The sequence below is a fragment of the Bombus vosnesenskii genome, unplaced genomic scaffold (assembly GCF_011952255.1).
Source record: "Bombus vosnesenskii isolate JDL3184/JDL3185 unplaced genomic scaffold, Bvos_JDL3184-5_v1.1 scf7180000013272, whole genome shotgun sequence".
Classification (NCBI taxonomy): domain Eukaryota; kingdom Metazoa; phylum Arthropoda; class Insecta; order Hymenoptera; family Apidae; genus Bombus; species Bombus vosnesenskii.
The window spans coordinates 4,176,245-4,199,736 of record NW_022882930.1 but is presented as its reverse complement, the minus strand read 5'-3'; the positions used below and the strand labels follow the sequence as shown (position 1 = coordinate 4,199,736).

The window sequence follows — 23,492 nt, the reverse complement described above, 5'->3', positions numbered from 1 at the left end:
TTTTTTTTTTTTGTTTGTTTTTGTTTTAACAGGAGGATAATAAGGCGAGGCGTGCCGTGAAAAAAACTATTATTGGTGCAGGGTCTCGTCAGTCTCGTCCTGGGATACGATACTGGACCGATTCGACCTAACGTCCAGATCCATGCTGAACGGCTTCGTCAAGCACGTGAACAACGGTTGCGTCGTGTTCTCCTCGATGCTCAGGCTACACTCCAGCGAGCTGTCACTGAAAATACAGAAACAGACCTCTACTCATCACTAACGTCTTCGACGATTGTTCTACAAGAGCAATACGACTTTGATCGACGATCGTACCCGGGCGCATTTACCTGACGATACTGGCACGGTCCATGGACGTCGACGTAGGCACCGTACAATTGTCACCGTTACAAGGACGTTCTCCGTTGCTGCTGCAAGAGGAAGAAGTCCTTGTCGTGGACGCTTCCTTCATCGACGCCCTTCGAGATTCTTCATGGCACTCGCACCTGTTTCGCAACAGAGTTCACAGTTAATAGCGTTTCTTCGTTGGCGATACTTTGAGATTATTCGTATGTCATATAATTATTTAATTTAGAAATTTGATTTGTCAAATCGACTACGTCGTTCGATTGTTCAATCTTGGCCGTTTAATATATTATTATCCGAAGATTGTTCAAGAACATACATACGAAGACCGATCAAAGACATTTTCGAGGCTGTCCTAACAATTCACTGGTGAGATTTTACGAGCAACGAATGAACATGATCGACGTTGATACATAAATCTGGTACAAGTAACGAGTAACAAATTAACATTCATTGATAACGATTCATATAAAATGACAAAGACAAAAATACTGAAATTAATTACGAATATACCTAACAAATATTTTCATGACTTGTTGTAACGTCCAGTGGATGACAAAATTCTACCTACAACCAAGTTCCACCTGTTAGGTTATCCCAAGAGTTTCTTTTGCTTCATAAGGAAATAATAGATGCGCATGTTCTGTTTTATATCATTTTACCGAATCATGAACGATCCACTTTGTCCCAATAAAACGACAAATCTTCTGCATCTATTATTTCCGTACAAAACTTGCGTAAGAAACTTTTCGGACAACCTAATATTTAATTAGGTTTATAAAAGCACGAATTTGCTTTGCGCAAATCTACCAGTGTGTTCTCCATCATCCACTCAACAAGAAGGAACGCACCTGCATTCCTCCGGTTGAACGTAGCTATATCCACCCGATTTCACCTCGTCCTCAGGTCGAGGAATCGTCTGGATCCTTTTCGGCGCTTTCCTCTTCTCGGGTATCTCCTCGAAGTTGATCCAGTTGCTCGGCCTAGCAGTGGCCCTCGGTGGCAGTGGAGGAGGACTCGGCGATTTACCTGCGCTCTTCCGTCCCCCGTCAGGCACTTTGCCTGCGAATTCCATAAACGTGTTGGCCGCGTGCTTCCGCGGACTTTTCAATTTAAAGCTATCTTCTCGCGGCAATGATATCTTCATCTTCTCAACACGACGCTCGTCGAGGGACGTCTGCATCACAAACTCGTCGAGCAGCGTCGGGTTTATCGGCGTCGTTGAACGCGGTCTCTCGATTGGTATCGTTCTGGACGTGAATAACGTTATTAATTTGGTATTGTTATTGAAGATAAGACTCGTGGTCGCGATACAGTTCTGTTTAAAAGTCTTTCGACATTTTTTTTAAAGATACAGAATCTGCAATTCTATTTGAGAGTTTCGAATTTTATTAAAAGATCTTAAATTTAGAACTCTATTTTAGAATCTTAAATTTTGTTGAAAAATGTATTGGGTTGTGGTAACTAAGTTGCCAACCCAATAGAACTTGGAAATGTATTTCCAAGTGTAGAATTTAGAGGTTTGTTTAAAAATGTAGAGCTTGGAAATTTACTCTTAGAATCTGGAATTACATTTCGTTAATATCGTCGATACATTAGTAGCGCATACTTTCTGAATTATTAAACATCATTTCCTCGTGCCTTTATGATATACTTGACTCCTTTTTATTATATACTTAGCTTCTCGCCGTTTTTAAGCAAACCTTCCAATACTTTACGAACGTAATTGTCTCAGGACTTCTGAACAGGGCTGTGAATAAACGGATAGTGAATCGCAACATTGCAGACATCGTGTGAAACAAAAGAGAAAGAAAAGTACGCTCCAATCAGCGAGCAATAACAGCACAATTTTAAATAACACTTACCTTACTTCTTGAAGTCGTTGTTTCACAGGCAGGATCGGCACAGCCAGGCTTTTCTCCAGGGGTAGGGTGGTGGGTACGTAAGGAAGATCCTCTTCGAAGCTCTCCTCGTAGAACAGTCCCTTCCTCTCGTCAGGCAATTCCTCGGCAAGTTTCTCCACCTTGTTCCTAACAAACTCGATCTCCGAGTCTCTCTCCGACTCCGAACTATTATGATCCAGATCAGAGATCACGCTTGGTGTCTTTACCAGTCCATCCGCAGTCTTCGTTCCGTCATCCAACAAGTCTGGCCTCTTTTCCACCGTTTTAACCGGCGCGTGTTCCCTAGTTTCAACTTGTTTCTGTTTCTGCCTTGAAACATTTTCCTCGACTATCTCAGCTGGTTCGACAGGTTGTTGCAGCTCTTTGCTTTTCCTTTTCGGCTTCGTAGCTTCCTTCTTTCCTATCGAGTCCTTCGACGAACTGCTGGATATTCGATGGTCCGCAGGAGGTTTGCTATCGATGGACGACGACGATCTCACAACGGTTTCGCTGGTTTTCCCGTGATTACTCAGCTTCGAGTCCTTCGAGGAGCTCCTCGAGATCTCAGAATCCTTCGAACTGCTCTGCGGTATGATCTGGCTGGTCTGGCTGTCCCGCGAGTACGGCCTCGACGTAGTTTCGATCAAAGCTTCGGTCTTTATCCTCGTCGTGGGTGGATAGTGCTCTATCGACACTTCCGTTACGATGCTTCCAGTTCGAGGCTCCGATTCGTACTCGTCCAGCAGCTTGGTAGGCGTTTCCAGTGGTATCGACACGCTCTCCGAAGGCAGAGCCTCCTCGTAGTTCCTGTCATCCGCGTGCAGGCTTATGAAGATCGAGTCGTCCTTGCGACTCTCCTTTTCAGCGTTAAAACGAAACTCCACGTGGCCTATGCTTTCTAAGGACGGGTGTCCTCCGGAACTATCCAACTCCGTGCCACAGGATGCCGCTATCGCCTCGTCATAACTCTTCTTTCTCTCGCGTTTCTTGAACAGACTCAACGTCGAGGAGAACACGCCCTTGTTCTTCGAGTCCTTTTTCAAACTGCCAGACCCTTTGTCCAAGGTTACTCGCTCGCGCGATTTCGATCTGCTACGCAGACTCTCCGTGGTGTCCTTGATCTTCGAGGTGAGGCTACGACGTGGTTTCGTGCTCGGAGACGGCGATTCTGGGCTCAACACACTGCTGTCTGTACGGGCCTTAAAAGTTGAACACGCGGTGGTCAAGTACATGCAGTGTCTTTTGTTCGAGATTCTTCTCGATTAAGCTAGCGGATCTTCTACAAAGACAAAGCCAGGAATCCAGGTGTGGACGATGTGTGAAGCGTACAAGCCTAATTTCTACTGTACGCGATCTGTGCCAAAAGGTAACCGAACTACTTCAGCGAATAACGTCTCTGTTTAACGAGACTGCTGCTATCGAGATACACGCGGATTCTTCTCTCTTACTTTGCCAACAAATGCAAAATGCAAGTATTTGGATATATATACCGGAGCAATTGCTTCAAAACATCGATATTTTTGCTATATTCTCGACGTTACGACGCAAGAGTATTCTTTCTCTACTCTTCGTTCTTCGTCTCTTTGTCGTGACTAGGATCAAACGCCACCACAAACTAAAACATCTACTGTATCTAGTAGAACGTTCAAGTTCCATGTTAGTCTGCAACGAACAACCGACGCTTCATAAAATCCATACAAACTTGCAAAGACATATATTTCCTGTCCCTAAAAACATATATTTCTATTAGTCTACCGTTACTTAATTGGTAGCTACCCGAAGTAAGCAATGTGATTCGAATAAAGTAAAAAATGTCTTGCCAAAAGCGTTGCCCGTGTCTCGTTACTTTTCGAAAGTTCGGTCATCTTTTAGACAGATCGTGTGTATGAAATACATAATAAGCATTCGCTGTTAATACGAACTACGAACACGGAAGCACGAGGCTACCTTAAACAGAGAGGCGAAACTGCTCTTCCTGGAAACGGAAGAGGGACTGGGTGTACGCGAACCTTCCAGATCGCGGACTTTCTGATGCCTTGGTAGCTTCGGACTACCGGTCACGCTGCTCGTTGTTGGAGTGGTCTGTACGATTTCTTTGAAGTTCTGCGCTTTTTTCCTCTTGTCGTTGAAGTCTAAGGTCGCTGGCTTTTGTACCTCTTGCGCTTGACTTCTCGCCGACTGCTGCTGCGACGTCGTTGTACTTGGCGATTCACCTGACTTCTTCGCCACTGGTACCTTCAATATCCACGTACAAAACGTATGTATAGTATTGCAGAACTAATATTGTAAATTAATTTTTCGTTCATATGTGAAAAATTATCGACGAAACATTTTTTGACAAAAAAAAAAAAAAAAAAGAAAAAACCAGTCCTTGTTGTCGATTAGAGTTTACCTGTATGTTAACCTTCTCCAAGAATCTTTTCGTGATCTCCACTTCTCTCTTGAAGATCTCCTTCCTCTCTTCTCGCCCTCGTCTCCTAGGTTTATCCAGGGGATCTGGTTTCAAGTTTCCATCTACCATCGATACCTTTATGCTGTCTGGAATCAGTGCTTTCGTCGTGTCTGCCTCACGTTTCAGCAGGATCTTCTCCAGGTCGTCGGTCTCTGGTTTCGACGGTTCTATCAAGTTGTCTGCCAGTGTAGGTTTGCTTCCGCAGAACGACGTTTCCAGTAAACATTTGTGCGGACTCGGCGACCTGATAATTAATTACGATATCGATTAATTTTCGTCATCGTCCGTACGCACATTCGAATTACGGAAATTCCCCCTCATCCCTCAACTATCACAACGCCACTCGATAGTCTTAGAACAGTCGTTACGTCTGTTTGAAAATCGAAGAAAAGTGAAGCAACGTCGCGCTTACTTGTCGCAATACTACGATATATTAGTATTTAACAAATTTCGACGCGTTTAACTTTCAGCAAATACATAATCTTCGATATGGAAATATCCAAGAAATGGGCGTTCTTGGAGCAGTTTTTCGTATCGCTTTCAATGCAAAATAAAGTAACGCCTATTCTGTAGTTGGTAGTATAATAAGTGAAAATAACTATATGTTCTTACGTGTGTACGACAAAAGATACAAAGATACACTTTGAATGAACATAACACGAACAATTTTCTCAATTATACAAGATAAATCAAATAAATACACGTTATAACGCATTTAGTGGCTGAAAGAAAATTTTCTTTATAAAAGTAGGAATTTGCATAAACGTGGGCGGTCGTTGCAAGAACGAGCAACTGATTAATCTACCTGGACGACGTGGCAGAGACAACGGAAAGTTTGCCAGAGGCTCCTGAACCTTGGCTACCCACGGAGGAGAGTCTAGACGTTCTTCCACTGATGTTTAGCAGGACGATTTCCGAGCAATTGCTGTCCTTCCTTTCTCTGTCTAATTGTTTGCCGCTATAATCGGACATGGAGCCATCCTCCTTTCGCCTCTTCGCCAGTTTCTTCGATTCTCTTTTCAGATCTTGCTCGTGAATGGGATCTTGCAAGTCGAGCTCCTCCGTCGACGATCTTAGATCCTGGGCGTCCTCTTTGTAGCCCAGAGTCAGCTTGCACCCAGGTGGAGGCTCTCCGCCTAGTAATTCGACATTTATGTTATTAATAACCTTTTCGTGAAAGTGGATACAGTTTCTACCATAGAACAATTGTCTAACATCTAAATTTTAATGTATCTAGCATTTAACATTAACGAGTATAAATAAATTACGACGTATAAATTCTAACGATCAGTTCTACCAGAATCGAAAACTACCATACAGGGACCGATAGGACAACACGTGTAAACGGGCATAAGACAACTCCTTGCGAAAAAGTAGGAAGAAAATATTGGGTTGGCAACTAAATGATTGGGGATTTTGTCAATACCACCTAATGGCAAAATCCGCAATCATTTAGTTGTCAACCCAATATATAGAATCGGTATCGATAAACTCTTTAAAAAGAAACGAGTTTGTAGATGATAAAATAAATGAAATTTTACAAGCTATAAATTATCCAATAAGTTCTACTAGAATCGAAATCTACTATACAGGATCTGATAGAATAACACGTGTAAACAAGCATCCTTATGAAAAAATAGGAACTTTTGGGGAAAAAATAGGAATCTTCTTAACAGGAACGAGTTTATGAATGATAAAATAGATGAAATTTAAGAAATTACGAGTCACCCAATTATCCCGTCTGAACTAAAATTGTAAAATTATTGATACTGATATTACCGGCTATCGATAAATCATCTCATATATTTAATATGCACAAATGAAATTTTACGAATCATAAACCATCCGATAATCCTATTTAATACAAAGTTCTACGCTCGTAAACGTTCTACCAACTAGAAATCATCTACCAACCATCTAATATCGCCAGGGCCCTGTTGCGCAATCGAAGCAACATTATTTATAAACATAATAAGTTTTACAAGTCGCAGTTTCCAAATTGCCAACACCAGCTGCCCTCTTTACCCGATTTATAGAAACCTTAAAAGTACAAATTTTGCAAGTTGCACTTTGCAACTATTACCAATAGCAGCTGCCCTTCTTACCCGACTAAAACAGTTGAAATTTAACAATGCAATTTTTCAAATTACGAATCGTCCGATTATCCTGTTTCGCGTAAGATGGTGAAATGATAAGACTATGTGAATAATCCACTAACCTATAACTTATCGAATATGCTAATATTATTAGCGGATTAACACATGCACGAGGAGCCAGTTAAACAGATCGCACGGTACAAGTGGATGTTGAAGCTTGTCCTCCGTGTTTGCATCGATTCGAAAGAGTGAAAGGAGAAAAGAAAGAAGAAAAGGGAAGAAAAATCAATGAGAAGGAACGATTAACCATTGTGTTTCGTGAAAAGGTCGAGTCGTCATTCAGAGACACGTTATCGCGTCACCGCGTTGCGAATCAGCGATGAAAACGAAACGAGCTTGTTGGAAGAGAAATCGTGTCGCTTCTTCGCCTACCTACTTGTATATGTGTGCGTCGGTTGTAACAAAGCAACTGGAATATAGGACAAAGTTGCAGCTAGGCCTCGTTCCCCTTGAATTCTCCCATAACATCGCGACCACTATTAATTCGTGGCACACGAGCAGAAACAGGGCTTGGCGTTATCTCGAGGGAGCATTTAGAGACACCGGTGAACAACACACTAGGCCTGTTCTCGATCGATCACGACCCGGCCTCGTGGCAACCTTCTTCTTCGCGTCCGGAGAATCGTCCTCCGCGACCACCTTTTGTCGAATCGATACACCACCCGTTTACCCGTTTATTAAACTAATATCGTTCGAACGTCGTCTTTTAGTCGAACAGCTATTTTGCTACAAAAATCGGGCGAGTCCATCTGTTTCTTTTTTTTTGTTTTTAGGAAACCATGGAACACGAAAGAAGGTCGAGGAAGGATAAAAACGTGAAAAAATATTTCATACGGAGGAAGATTTTCCAGGTAGATTTTTCTAAAACGTAAGAAATGTACCGTTTCTTATACCATTTGTCACATTATATGCCTCTGTAAATCCAAAATATTCGCGCGATTGCTCGAACAAGTCGCATTCAATTCGGTTTCGTTCAATTATTTCTCACAACTTTTAAAGATCTGAAAAGTTGCACGGTCTTCGCGCTGATCGAGGTCTTCGACTAATTCTTAGCGCGCCGTGACGCGTGGAAGTAATAAAGTGTAAGGAAAGTTTTCCTTCGAAAGGAGAATTAAATAGCGATGACGGTGGAAGAATTTAAAATTTTACCGTGCGTCGGTATATAACGGCGATTTATAAAGGACCAACTTCTTACGTTTTTTCAAACGTCGATTTAACTCTTTGACGATGTAATAAAGCAACGAAGAATTTTTATCGGAGAATTGAAAAAAAGTTCGTGTTTGGAAAGTACAGAGTTAGGCGTTTCATAAAGGATAAATTGCGACGACGTGCATTTTCGTTAGGTTCGCGTCTTCGATAGCGCAGCGAGATAACGGGAGAATTCGGAATAAATGAAAATTTAGAGCAGAAGTTATTAAACTTTATATGAAATCGCGTAACTGAATTACGAGGTTGTAATAATTTTTGCAATTGTCACAGTGAAATGAGAAATATCGATAATCTGTCATCGAAGGATCAAGAAGGATTTATCGAGTTATCGATCGAGATATAGAGCGCCAGATTTAAAAAAATCGTTTGAACGGATTTCTACTTGGAATTAGAACAGAACCTCCAACAATTTCTGAGGAGGTTTTTAACACGCTCGTAACATTTTGTACTAAATAACTGTCGCAAAACGATAATTCTCTTCGTCATTGACGATCGTAAAATCGAAATGTGAATTGTCTTTGAAAAACATGGAAAATGCTCTGTTATGTTAAATACTCGGCCAAGATATAATGCTTTATGCGAAAATAAACAAGCACGTTTGTCTCATCGATATGCAAATTTAGTTTCGTCCCGATACGTGATAATAAGCGATACAATTATAAATGCAACAAAGAATTACAATTCTTATATTTCAATTCGATACATCGGTTAATATTTAACAGGTAGATCTTTTCACAGATGGCTACCGTTTCCCATGTGATCAGCAAATCTTACTAATGATTAATTTGACTATTAAATTATTTGATTTGTTATTAAATAACACTCGTTTGGTGGTACAAAAATCCTCGTATAATTCCTACATTTCGTAAAATTCGTTTACGAATCCTAGTTTCGTTCACAAGCTCGTTGCTCCTACAAATGACAGTCTATCAACGTTAATAACTAACAAATTATTAACTATTACTCTACAGTTTCTAAACAATATCGGTTCAATGATGCAACAGGGTCCAGGCAGCTACTTGAATTTTTCCTCTACGCTAAGTCGTCTAATAATATCCTCAGCTACAGGGTATACAGACATAAAACTGCGTCAGCTATTTTTCTCAAACAAACACGTACGAGTTACATCGATATCTTCCACGTAACGCATCTAAGGTTCATCGTCCCCAAAAGGAAAGAGGCATCGTTACAGTTGCCTACTTTACCGTCTCCATTCTCGACGACTTAATTCTAAAGGAAACGGCGCTTCTCTATACTCGTAGGAAAGACACAGGGATCGACGACCAAACGAAAGAGTCTCGAACGTCTCGTTAGCTGCGAAATTGAAGAGGGGACCTATCGCCTACGACGGATTATACTGAATAACGAAACGACCCTTACTGAATAACGAAATTCACAGAGGAGAGACAACAAACTCGTACAGGGTATTTCCAATTTTCCCGAGAAAACTACAGCAGCGCAATCTACGAGCGAAAAATAAGAAGAAAATGTTGCGCCAAGTTTGGCTCTGTAAACGCTTTTGTTATAAAGTTAGAGAGTAACGTAGAAACATAGAACGCAGTCTGAATATGCTTACGTAGCAGAGGATTCTACGTTACAGTATTTCTACTGTAAGTAGAAGCTGCTTGCACACAACTGTTTGGATGTTTAAACTCTGATCGCAACACGGTACGTTGATACAATGCAAATTCGACATCGAGGTGGCTTGGAATTTCTTACGTTCCGAATTAAGAAATTTTCAAAAGAGGATTTGTCGAGATATTGGAACCACGTTACCAATTCACTGTGTTAATTCTTTCCGTGTGCTACGATTTTCTGTATTCCGGGATAACAATTTTGTTCCTATACGCATATTTTTCACTGCGTTCCATCTCGGTTTAGAACTTCGCCACGAAGCGTTTACGATGGAAAACTTCGTGCAACGTTTTACCCTTATTTTCAATTTTAAATTACGTTATTTATACTATTCGACCGGAAAGGTAGGAAACATCCTATACACAATGTATACATAGGGATATTTCGGCTAATTTTTAATTGTTAATAGCCACAGGCAATTTTCAATTGTCAAAAAATTTTGTAATGGATCGCAAGCGAGCGATTCTCACTTATTCTGTTACCCACCGAGGAACTAACGAAGATATACTTGCACCACTTCCGCACAAAATACAACGGAGCTCACGTTTTCGAGATGAGACGTTTAACCAAATAGGCAAAAAATCGACTTACATCACTTCTGCATCAAACGGCATATTTGACGAGCGAAACGTATTTCTGATCAAGTCCTAACTTTTTACGTGTGTTCGACGAAATATGAATTTGCGAACAAATCTCCTTAATACTCTGCCGCTCCTTAATACTCTTAATACTCTCAATACTCCTGAGTATACTCTTAATAATCTTCTGTAGAGGATGAAAAATTGCATCGAATGGCGTATACAAAAATGTACCTATAGTTCCATTTAAGGAAACAGAGGTCACCTCGAAAGACCTCGAAAACGCCTTCACATAGGCAAACCGGGTGGTCGTCGCGTACCCCTCGAAACAGGACAAATTTTATTTGAAACGCTTGTTCTCGAATAACGTATATCTTGGGAGATATTATATATTCTGTTCCTATTTTCTTTTTTTTTCAAGTAGAATCACCTGATGCTCGCCTGTGCATGTTATTTGGCGGAAATTCGCGCGATCGAAGAAACAAGCTGTCGCTGTTTGCCACTCGAAATTTCCACGTGATACAGAGAAACTGCAGAGCACTAACGAGCACTCTCTAGCTGAAGATATAATTGAATCTCGTCGCACGTTCTCGCGACCGTGGAAAATCCAATTTTCTCGCAGCAACGATTTAACTTCCAATTTCCCTCTACGCGAAAAACTTCTTTCCTCTTCACGTTGACCGAATTTCGTTTCTAACGAGGGCTTGGTATCCCTTTGGCGAAAGTCAGTGTGTTCTTAGATCGAACTGTTAACTCGAATAAACGGAAGTTATCGTCGATGAGTCATTCGCGATTTTATCGGACCTCGCTTGTTTTCCTAGTGGGGCTACAAAGTACACGCAGGGGAGGAGAGTCGAGGGATACATTCGTGCGACCCCTTCACCTTTGTGAAACACAGCTTGTAAACATAAATTTAGACGCAGTAGAAACATAGAAACTACCGGCGATCACATTTGTAATTTTCTTTTTAGATTTAGTCGACGTTTTTCTTCGTGTGTTATTTTACAATGACGATTCTGAAATTTGTATATTTCGATCTTGACCTCATTTTAGCAAACAGAAGGTAGATGTAACGTTTCAAGAAGAATTTTAATAGGAAATTCTATCGAGAAATCTCTAACAATATCTTTCTTCGCATTATGTTTAAGCTGAAGAGTTTCTTCGATGTCAGAGAAAAATAATTGGATCAGAAACGATCTAAAGAACGTAGTAGAGTTAAGTAGTAAACAATGTACGTATAGTGACAAAATAACGATCATCGAATGTGTTCATTTTTAGCTGCATTTTCGTTCACACAGTCGATCAGCTCCTGCGATTATATGTCCGTCTGTACATACGCGATGGGCTTTGGCTAGAAGACCCGAAGCCACGCGGCGGTGCAGCCATGGTTCGCTACTTTAAGGGGTGCGTGTACCCGAGATTTCCGGACTGTTGTTTCCCGTATTAACGTTTATACTCAAACAAACACGTTCAGTAATCTAGTCGGTAATCTAATAGAGTAGCGAGCAATTAAATAACTTACCGTGTATGGGTACTAAAATCTAGTGGACTTGTTTAATAAAACGATTTAGTCGAGTAGATCCATTTGATTAGATTTTTCTGGCGGGGTAGGGTTCCCACACCACTACCATCCAATTAAACCTGTAACTTAACTCTACTAATTCCGGACGCTCTCTATCCGTTAAACCATCTCGTAGTCAGCAGCTACTCGTCAATAGACTAAATTGCTGGACGTGTCTGTACGAGCCTTAAGGCCATGGCTAAAGTGGATGAAGTCGGCGCTGGTTAGACACGCGAGCGTTCTTTCGTTGGATATTAGGCCACGGTTATACCGATCGAGTATTCGGACAAACTAGCGTTCCGATTAATTTTCATTCACAGGCTGCGAAGCATACTTTCAAAAATATCTGTACAATTATCCGAAGCCCGGTGTCAGAATCTAAACCATACTTTTCCAACCTTAAAGGAGAACGAATCGAAGGTCGCGAACATATGGCATTAAGATACGATCTTAATACGATGTTTGCACTACCGCGTCAAACGCTAAACGACTTAGAAACACGTAAACCGTGAATTTTCTTGAAAAAGTAGACTCAATACAGAGGCGCAACATGCTACTTGTTCTGTCGCCTAAATATTCGATTACGTCGACGCATCGACTTCGCCAAAACGACCGTACTTCCGCGAATACGTATCCGCTGTAACCACAGCCTGATCTTTAGCATCAGTCGATCATCCAGAAACCTCGGTTTACAATTTTGATTTTACTGTCACGTATCGACACTGCACTACGTTAAAAGAAAGAGAACGTAATACCTGCAAGGAGTTCCCTCTCGGGCGTAGAGTCCCTGGAGTTACTGTCCTCATGGTGGGAGGAACTGCTCGCCCTGCTGATGTCAATTCTCGGCGTGCTGGGTGTCTTAAGCGAACTACCAGGCGTTGCCGGCGTGGTGACCTCGACGATGCCTGGCATTCGCGCAGCCGGTTCCCCCTGCATTCAAATTCGTAAGGCTGGTTTTGTCGTCGAGTCACAGTCACTGGGGTGTGGTTGAGTGGTTGGTTGGTTGGCTGATTGGTAGATGGTTGGTGGACACGACACGCACAGATGTGTCGCACACCTACGGGCTCCCGGGGACAAACGGAGCTTCGGACTTTCTTTCGACGGGGGAGACGCGCACGCACGTTAATCCCGCGATCGACGAGATCTTCCACGACTTTACACACACGGACCTTCGAGCGGTATCCCCGCTCGAATAAGAGCCGACTTAGAGAGGAGACTCAGGGAGGACACAGGGAAGGACTCACGTTTTCCACCTCGTCGGACAGGTCTTCGAAGGATGCTATCGGCGCTGGTCCAAGCTTCCTCTGATGTACGCTCGGTATTCCTGACGCCATATTTTTCGATAGCTCAGCCCTCGATGATGCTGCAAAACACCCTTTATTTTAGTCTATCTGCTCGCATCCCATTTCCCCCGCTTCCGAGTTTGCCAACTTTCTCCTGAAAAATCAGTCGTCGTAATTCATCGACTCTACGATATTTCTATGCAGCGTGCACTGTTCCGCTGCTACAGATCGAACGTAGCAAATCGTGCTAAATTATTCTCAATTAGCTGAAGAGACGATAAACACTGGGAAAGCCGATCGGCGGGGCTTAGTAGCCAGTTCGAACCCCAAAGTATATCCACGTATTACGTTGTCCCAAAAGTTTCTTTAGTTTCGTAAGAAAATAACAGACGCACAATAATTTGTCGCCTTGCAAATGTAAAACGAAACAGTTGCAAACGAAACGTATCGTACGACAGCTGGAGGTCGACTGAAGATAAAGAGCACAACATTTGACAGATTAGAAATATTTCACTGGAAATATTTTATATCAGAGTAGAAACGTTTCATTGTACGAACATTTTTGCGTAAATATTGTGTATAAATATTTGCATAAACATTGCCAGATAAAGCAGCTACGTGCGATAACGAAAGATACTTTTGGGACGATCTAATGCAACATTTTCCAACAAACAACGTTACGAATGAAAATGATCCATTTTCGGAGAATAGCAAACTAACGTAGAGAAACATTGTATCTTCCTGTGCACACCGTTTTGAAAAATATCGCATTTCAACCTATGCTTAATATTATTTCTTATGCGCGGGAAAAATTATTTCCTTCTTCCATGCGACGTTGTTGTTTGTTTTATTATTTTAACGTGTGTTACGTTCAGAGCAGAGATCTCGACAGTCACAGGCACCTCTGTCCGACTGTTAACACTTTACCGACAGATAGCCAATTAATCGGTTTCTTGTCGCCAACGCTTACCGACCGATAACTTATTAATCGACTTTTTGCCGCCGACAATTTTTCTCATTATTTCAGCAGTAATTTGTTATTTATTACCAAGGTATCTTGCTCAATTGCGTCAGTTGCGTTACTTTGTAAGCTCCCACAGTTTTATATCAATTTGAAAAACTTACCGTTCGCGATGAACGAAAAGAATGGTATTGGAGAGTCTAAACCGAAACAGAGCCGGCGCCAGGGAGAATCTGCGCCTGAGATACCGGTTGGACGTGCGTATGCCGTTGAATCGGTAGCGGTCGGTAAAGTGTTAAAACGATTCGCTCGATTATCGATCAAGTTTCTAAAGCAAACACGTGCAAGGAAGATAATCGTTCTCGCGTATTTTTGATCGTTTTTAAAAATTGATAGCGAGAGTAGTCGAGTTTTCGAGGAGGAAATTCCTCGAAATTCCCTGCCTCCGCACTACTCTCGCTTCCAGTGGTCGTTCCAAACGTTGACATTTACAAATACCAGCGAAAAGAATTGAGAATGGCAGTTCTGTATCTACAAATAGCGTGGGTTTTCGAAAATAGAAAAATCGAACGAACGACCATCGTGGAATAGAGATAGAAGCTTTGAAAGCATTGTATAATTACGACTAACAACATGGCAAGATTAACACGTTGACTGTGGAAGCAAAGTTGCGTGGCCCAATGTTGGCACTGGAATTTCATTGTTTAAACTCGTCGATCCTCTCGACACAGTACGAAAACCATTTACGCGACACGTCAACGTGGCATCGGTTGTCACCAGCAACAACCAGCGATCAACGTGTTAATTTCGTATAACGATTCCATAAAAATCAGACATTTACCACTTACGTGCGTCAAAATAATAAAGCTCGATCAAAATCGATATTATCTTCGCTAAAATGTTCGCTAAATAATCTCTTCGTAAAGGCAGTGCTTCCAAAACAGTTGTTCGGTTTTACGGATGAACAAAAAGGAGAAAGTGTGAAATAGAACGTAAAACACCAAAAAGTACGAGAATAGAAGCGTAAGAATTCACTGAGTTACGAATCAGTGGCGGATCACCGATTTTAGAGAAACTTCGATTATTATCATGCAAAGAGAAAAACGAAGAATGCAAAATGGCAAATAGTGCGACTAAAAACAGCAGGAACATTGTAGGGCGTAAAATTCACTGGCAATTTTCCTAGTCACGAACGTTGGGAGGGATCAGCAGCGTCGAAGAAGTTAATCAGAACCGACGTTAGAACGTTTAAGCGAAGGACGAATCGATTAACCAAAGCTCGCAGCGTGCAGGATGTGCTGACATTGAGGGCCACTTGTCATACGTCACCGGTGTTCGAGCACCGCAGCTCCAATTTTCCATCGAACGATCTCTAAATGTTTTTCAGGCGACCTTATTACCTCGTTCTCTGCGGTGTCGTGAAAGCCACGGAAAAGCGTCGTCCTTCGAATATTTTACAAGCTTTATATAGGTTTACGAGACGATGGACCAAAGTGGATCTCCGCGAATGAGAGACAGAGACAGAGAGAGAGAGAGAGAGAGAAATAGGAGACAATCAAGTCACGAAAATCGAGCAATGTGCGAACCTTGCGGAGAACCAGGTTTCCCCTTGAAACGACCAAGCGTCAACAAGTTGTCGGGCGCGAGCCGCGAAAATGTACACCAACTAGCAGCGACTACGAACAAACCAGCACTGGAATTTTCCTCGGTACGCCGGGGGCCGAGTCGAAATTTCGTGACTCGGGTTCTTAAATACCGAAAGTAATTATCGAACGTAATTTACTGGCGCGATAGCGAACTTCGATGCGTTGAAAGTAATTGGAAAAATAGGAACTGAATTATCGTAGTCAGATAAGATACGCTGATCGATGATTACGAAAGTATTAGCTCAAGTTAGATACATATTTGTGAAATATATTTTGTTTCGAGATAATTGTAGTTTCACGTTTGATGTACGAACTGAATTCGGTTTAGCGAGGCGACAACTGGATCCAACGGTTCGATTTCCACTTCTTTGCAAAGATGCTTTTGCATCGTGGCGATGTAAATAGGCGCGGTGCAAGATAAACGATAAACTCGCGTTTCTTGAGATGTTTCACTCGGATTATTTCCACGAATATCCTATTTCTGGTGTTTCTTCGTTTCCGAAACTACAGCACCGCGTATTTCGAAGATAACATTCGGAACAAGATTTTCGCGAAAAGTAAAAAACTATTTCGGAGTATTGTTTCTACGTAAAGGATTATTTTCTAAGCACACAATGTTAGCGGAAAGAACAGACAAAGGTCAAATGTTGATTTTGCAATTGTTCGTTCCTCCACCTTGCGAGCAGCTTGAAAAAATAATGGAAACGTTCCGTTTCGAACTTGTACAATGTCACTCGAAGTACGTAAATTGAGTAGAAAATTAATTCACGTTATACAACATTTATCTTGGTACTTAAAAAACTAATAATTTGCTAGTAATATTTAATCTGCGAACAAATAAAAACGAAGAACCTAAAAGTAACAGATTATTCGAAGAAGATAACAAATCGTTGTTTCCGTTCAATTATCGAATATCTTTTCTAAATAATTCTACTGATACCGAATTTCGTCTGTGGGCTACCGTGTTCTCGTTTCTCCAACTTTAATTAAAACGCACGACTTCGCTGAAACGCGTTTCACCGTTGGCAACTTTGGTTTATTCGACCCTTTGTTCCACCTTTCGATAAACTTTGAATTCGAGCAGGTCGAATAGACGAGCCGAAGATATCGGTAGAAGTTAGCGAATAGTCGAAGGTATTTTAAGGCTGAAGTATGGAAATGGACAATCCAATCGAAGACGGTATGTAATTTCTTTCCTGTTCTTCCCTTTGAAATGGAATGCTAGTCCTCTCGCTGAACTTCAGCGGTTGTCTGTCAAAGGAAGGAACTTTATTCGAACTCGTGTAATTCGACGTGTTAAGAACAAGCAGACTACTACGATAATTAATTACACTGCGAATATTTACTGCAAAGTCACATTTTTACATTACTCGAGATTAAAGCGGCAAAAGTTAAACGAATATTCGTTTTACTCTGAAGATATTATTAACAAGTATATTGTTTTTAATATTTTCTATATCTTTGTAATCTGCAAGTTTTAATACAAGTCAATTTTCCATAAATGCATAAACATTTGCAACCTAACGCGAGTGTAATGAGTTATCTATTCCTTTAATTAATATCTCACGTGCTTATTGATATAAGCAAAGTACCATTACAATACGTAGTACAAACGAAACAGGGGACAATGTAACAAGAAATGGGAATTTTTCGCACCTATTTATCTTTCCACATCAATTTTCCTCTCTGTTTTCCCTCTCGAACGTCGTCGAATTTCCACCGGTGAAGATTGACTCGAGAGGAGACGAGAAATCGATCATATTCGACCAGTGGAAGACAGACCAGAGGTTTGAGCAACTTAAACGAAAATTCCCAGTGCACAGTTGCCTGAAAAGCCGTATTTCCTAGCCAAAATCCAATATCTCAAGTTTAACGTTTCGAAAAGGATTCGTTCTTTGTCGTCTATACAAGGGTCGACACTGACCACGAGAGGAGAATGTTAAAAAGATGGCCATTGTTCGCACTTGCTTACGAACGAAAAGCTCGTCACAGGATATTTAAAAGCGTCTCTGAAGGAGCGAGAAATGTTATCAGCATTTATGCGAAACGTGATGACAAGCGGTACCGGTCAAACTTACCAATGCGTAACTACTTAATCTTCGTTTTTTTCAGCTACTGATCCAACTACGAAATAATTCTTTGGGAATTCTGCTGATAAATCGATCGAAGTTGCGAATGGAGCAAACGCGAAACACCGCGAGATCGTTGCTACATGCGCACAGCAACTCAAAACACGTTCATCAACTTTGCACCTGCATGCATACGCTATAAAGGTTGCCAACCCGGTTTTACTTTCGTCAATTAATACGCAGACAAACACCGAGTGCAATTCGAGACACTCAACATATGCATACACGGATACAAACTTGGTGGGCGTATTGTTGGCCATTGTTCTCACGTAGCAACAATTTGGTGGTACTTCGGATTTGCTCGATTTGAAACTTCAATTGATTTATCAGCAGAATTTCCGAGGAATTACTCTGTCGATATGGATGAATAATTATTATTCCGTAGGCGGATGAGAATTTGAACTCGTCTCAAGCTTATTCTTTCTTTGTACCTACGTTAGGACCGTTTTTTAATATCTGTCTTTTACGAACGATAGAGTTGTGTTTTCTTTTACAGTTGGCAGAAATATCCAGATGAATAATTATTATACCATAGGTGGATGAGAATTTGAAGAAAAAGAAAATTAACGTTAGAATTACTACAGCAGTCAAATTGACTGGTTGTACAATTTTATTTTATAATTCCTATTTCGTGTTATATTTCTCCGTAATGATGTAATTTCGCAACGATAACTAAAAGAATAATATAACGAGCTTTATTTTCTTCTTTATGTATTCGAATTGAAAATAATTTTGTATCAAGTCCACTTATAGCAATACCAGTCAAAATGACTGGCACTTGTCGAAGTGTAAAAGGGTCTTGTAATCTGTTTATCGAACCCCAATTAATCAGTTTCCTCGTTTCGTACAAATTGCCACACGTTTTTCAAATTTTAACTGCGCATCGTTCGATATGACGATATCAGTTATCAGGAAAATTCCGGATCGATCGTCAGATCGCTAGATGCTATCGCTAGAAATACCATACCAGTCAAGATGACTGGTTCTACAATTTTATAAATATGTCAATCCTCGTTTAGGAATCATGGTCCCAGATGGATTAATAATATCAAAAATCTACTAAACAACATGGAATTCCTTCTGTAAGAAAGTAATAAATCGGAAAATATAAAAATATTCTATTATTATGTATTTTTTAAAGACCTGTCATTTTGACTGGTTGTGGTAGAAATAGCTTCGTGTTAACTGTCGGTAGCTCTAGTATTGAGCCATTTGTTCGCCTTTGCACTCGTTCCTTCCAACTTTCCCATCACGTTTCCGATAAATACTGATAACGTGTTTCGCTGCTTGAGAGACGCTCCGAAACGTGCCGCAAGAATTTTCCGTTCGCCAGCAGATGGAGAGCAAGTGGCCATTTGTTAACATCCTCCTTTTCATTTGTGCCCCATTTCCTCAGTTACGTGAAACTATTAATTAGCAGTAACATTCGCAAGCTAATCATCGTATACGCAGTTTCGCTGTAATCTTCCGATCGACACGATGCAATTTCGCAGGACTCTGCAATTTTCATAGAAAATTCGCTCGAAACATCGAACTTTTGAACTTTCATTCGAACTTTGAACTTTCGCTAACATTTCCATCAATCGAATTCTACGTGCTTTATAAATCCCAGGAATGTGTCGTGTACTTTGTTTCGTCCCTGTTTCCTTAATCGCGTGCAGTTATGTTAAGTGTCGATTCGTCGAATAACGAGGAAGCGTTAACGAACGATTCTAGAAAAACGATAGAAAAGACAATTAGGCGTTTCTCAGCCGATAATTAATTAACAAAATCGTAGGGTCGGTGGAAAGAACCGCAGCTTCGTAGAGAGTTAATCCATTAAAAAGTTGGCCCGCTTCGAGCTTATTCTTTCCTCGTACCTACGCTAGGGACAAGAAGAAGTTGGCGGTGTAAGAAAGGTCGTTGATACGCTGAGCCAATTAGCAACGAAGTCTCGAGGGGCTCAGACTGAATCTTATGCTTCAACGTGTTAAATACATACCGCACGACCCTGTACTACGTAGCTCCAATAATTTTGCAACCATCGTTCTTCCGCCTCGATATACGGAACGATCCTTGCAATGATTTCCCAACTTACGCCAGTTGCAGAGTTCGTCGAGAGGACTAGAAACTCGTCTAATCAACGTAGGTCATAAAAATCAGTCATTAGGGCTGATCACCTCCGTATCATCACTGGCTAGGTCGTATTAATTTGAAAAAATTCGTTTGAGAATTAAGAAATTTCAGTAAAAATTTCCTGAGTTTCGCGGTTGTTCCAAAACATCGAGACACAGTGTAAAAGAGGTACAATGTACCTTTTATTTTTTGCAGTTCAGTGCGTTATATGTTATTTAAAATTAGAAGTAAAAATTTGAGAATTACGTGGAATAAAGCGTATCATTTTGATATAATATCTATGAGAAAATGAAGAATCGTGATATTGTACATCGATAAATAAATCCTTCAAATTCGTACATAACTTGAGACAGTATTGGTTTATGTTTGTAAATTCGATGTTCGATACGATTGGAAGCGATCAGCTTAGGATATCGAACGCCAATAAGAAGTAAAAGTTGCTTTTTCATCGAAAGCTTTGATTTTAGGATCTACGTTTATTTAGACGTTTTTTTACTCCTCCTGGTGTGTACTGTTATATAATCCTTTAAGTTACGGATCTTTTTGCACGACCCTATATACACAGGCTCGCGAAAGTATTCCAACGCTTGTAGACATTTTCCCCGAATAAGTTATCGCATGTACGTTTATAGCAGTTCTTACGTTTTTATTAACATGCTTAAAAAGGAAAAATGGAACTCAGACAGAGATTTGTTTCGCCTGTTAAATATTATAATACGTGTTTCGATATTTTATACATTTGTCCATATTATGTTGTGTTTTTTACATTTTTATATTTATAGATTTCTCACAAACGCGTAAACATCCGCAGTCTAACATTTTAAAGTTTCATTAACGCTATCATGGAACTCTATTATCGTCATACTAGTCGAGTTAAATTAATTGAAAGAAAAATGTCAACCTTGCAGGAATGACCTCGTATTCGATAAGGAATATATTTAATGATCCATAAATAATTGATAAGCAATCTTAATTCATCGATAATCGCTATGAAATCGAGAATAAAATATTCGAAGAATACGCGTAAGCCAAATGTCAAGATCTTTCCTCTTTATTCGCGACTAGGAATAACGACTGGCAAATGTATGTACATATATATCGTCTAACGAGATCGAAAAGAGAAAACTCATTTTATAGAACATTGTCGGAGAACGAGTGGAAAATTAGCTCGGCGGAGCATCATGATGAAACTGGATGGAAAAGTCGAAGAGCGAGGAAGAGTTCGCTGGTGGATGCTCTCTTTCACGGTGTCTTGTTTTGCGTCTTCCAATCTCCTGGTAAATTAATCGTTCGGTCGTATCCAGAGGTCGTCCTCTTTACAACCAACTCCGTCATCTTCGCGCCAATGTAAGATTCTAATTTTTAACATTCTCTCTTCTCCCTTATGTGTTATGATTTCATTGGTAACTTTTGTCTTACAGTATGTTTTATTCGCTAGAATATACTTATACTCACAGCCGAGACTTGCACTTGGTTTACAGACACCTACTATATCCACTATTATACTATATTTACGAAGTTATATTATTCATGCGCTTCGAACCATTTACTCTCTTTCTCTCTCTCCGTCTCTCCTATTCAGACTCCGACTGACTCTACCGATTAATTACCTACTTAATGCATCCTTTCCTGTTCGCTAAAATTCTCTTTGGTGTGCTTATTTCCTATGTTTTTCTTTTCTCTCCTTTTGCAGCTTCTCGAGTCAAATTACCATCACTCTATCCTGTCTTCCGCTCGTTACGCGTTCCTAGTATCTATTATACTTAAGTGAGAAGTTTAGATCTTTCAAGCTTTCACGATGATGAGGTGACGTATTCTCCGAGTTTCGATCGCCTTTTGAACCTTGTTACCGACCTCGTTTTTTGTGTCACAGTTTTAGTCCTTTTAACAGGCAGCAAGATCTTGGTAATTATACGAAAGAGGCCGCGCTTCATTGATTTCAACGATCTTGAAATATGTTGTCGAGGTCAACGTTCTTCACAACTTTTTCCTATTCACGTAACTGTCACTCGGTTTTAGTTCCCAAGATTTTCGCGAATCACCACAACGCAATCTATGTTACCATTACGGAGATCACTTTGCAGTAGACGAGCGTCTTTATCCAGTTAGCTGTTTTTGACGAGTATACACGAAGAAATGGCAATATTTTGCGTTGCGATGAGCCCTGTCGGTAATAAAATTAAACAATGAAGCAATCGTTTCGTTACAACTTAATTCTATAATATAACAGCCAAACATACTCTGCGTTTCACGAGTATACTCGTCATCGTTTACTTTTTCCCGTACATTTTAGGTACGCGCTTTTCAAAGTTTTCAAAGGGGTCGCAACAGCTAACTGATTATATGGTCCCCAGCCTCGATCTAACTTATCGACGAGGGATATAATCGTTCTCAATATCGCGTAAATGAAGAAGAAAAACGAATAAATCGTGGAACGGCAGAACGCAGAACGGTGCTTGTGAGATGATTTCCAATGAATCTATCGATAATGAAACGTTGTACTGTGTTTTATCTGTCTATCCGTCACGTACATACTAATAATTAGAGCCGATAGATACGCACAGATAGTCTTAGTTTTTCAGTTATACATAAAGATACGTTTGGCGGTATATATGTATAAATAATGATGAATGGTAGCAATGGAATCTACGATGCACTTAAAAAATCGCATAAAATAAAAATGAAGTGATGCCAGCGTTATTGGCCGGATATTAATCTAACATCTAACCCCAACCTATAATCCATTCATTTATCGCCTTTTATTTATAGCACAGATGATTAGCACCGATGAGTTAAGTTTAGATTGGGCTATATAAAAATCCGGCCATTTATGTGCAATGGAATGAAGCGTAACAGGAACTAATTTTAATCGAAGATTTTTTGTGAGTATCTCGGCAATGAAAACCGATCGCCGGTTACACGTATAGGAGAAAGTTATTCCGAATCTTGATCTTGGCGACATATTTCAAGATCGTTGAAACCTATGAGACGTGCTTTTTTTATGCATAACTACTAGAATTTTTAAGCTTTCAAAAGAAATCCCAATGTGCTATACCGTGCACTATACTTGTATATTAAGATCGAAAATCATTCGTATCGACAACGATTCTTTTGTGTCTGCCTCGAACTTAAGAAAATTGCTAACAATAAAAAAAAAGCAGAATTGGGTGTAAAATGGTACAAAGAACGCAGCAGAGATGACACGTTGATCGCCGTGTAAATTAAGTTTGGGTGGCGATTGCGTTACCGTAGGAGCCACGATACTATCACAATATACAAATCGATCAGAGTGACTGGATATTTCTGCCAATTGTAAAAGAAAACACAACTCTATCGTTCGTAAAAGACAGATACTAAAAAACGGTCCTAACGTAGGTACAAAGAAAGAATAAGCTTGAGACGAGTTCAAATTCTCATCCGCCTACGGAATAATAATTATTCATCCATATCGACAGAGTAATTCCTCGGAAATTCTGCTGATAAATCAATTGAAGTTTCAAATCGAGCAAATCAGAAGTACCACCAAATTGTTGCTACGT

General features: G+C 40.4%; 1 protein-coding gene across 5 annotated transcripts in view; it reads right to left on the bottom strand.

The window, feature by feature from the left end:
- Positions 1-23,492, bottom strand: part of LOC117231255 — a 34,358-nt gene continuing 10,866 nt past the window's right edge. For 2 of the 5 annotated variants that reach the window (XM_033489525.1, XM_033489526.1), the window contains exons 2-10: positions 13,064-13,182; positions 12,575-12,749; positions 5,486-5,816; positions 4,621-4,924; positions 4,176-4,463; positions 2,211-3,427; positions 1,197-1,595; positions 330-485; positions 1-226 (exon numbers count right to left, since the gene is read on the bottom strand). In XM_033489525.1, coding sequence (XP_033345416.1) covers positions 70-226; positions 330-485; positions 1,197-1,595; positions 2,211-3,427; positions 4,176-4,463; positions 4,621-4,924; positions 5,486-5,816; positions 12,575-12,749; positions 13,064-13,153 — 3,117 coding nt within the window. In that variant the 5' untranslated portion in view covers positions 13,154-13,182 and the 3' untranslated portion in view covers positions 1-69. Of the gene's footprint in view, positions 249-315; positions 486-1,196; positions 1,596-2,210; positions 3,428-4,175; positions 4,464-4,620; positions 4,925-5,485; positions 5,817-12,574; positions 12,750-13,063; positions 13,183-23,492 lie in introns of all 5 variants that reach the window. The other 3 variants (XM_033489527.1, XM_033489528.1, XM_033489529.1) reach the window with 3 other exon arrangements.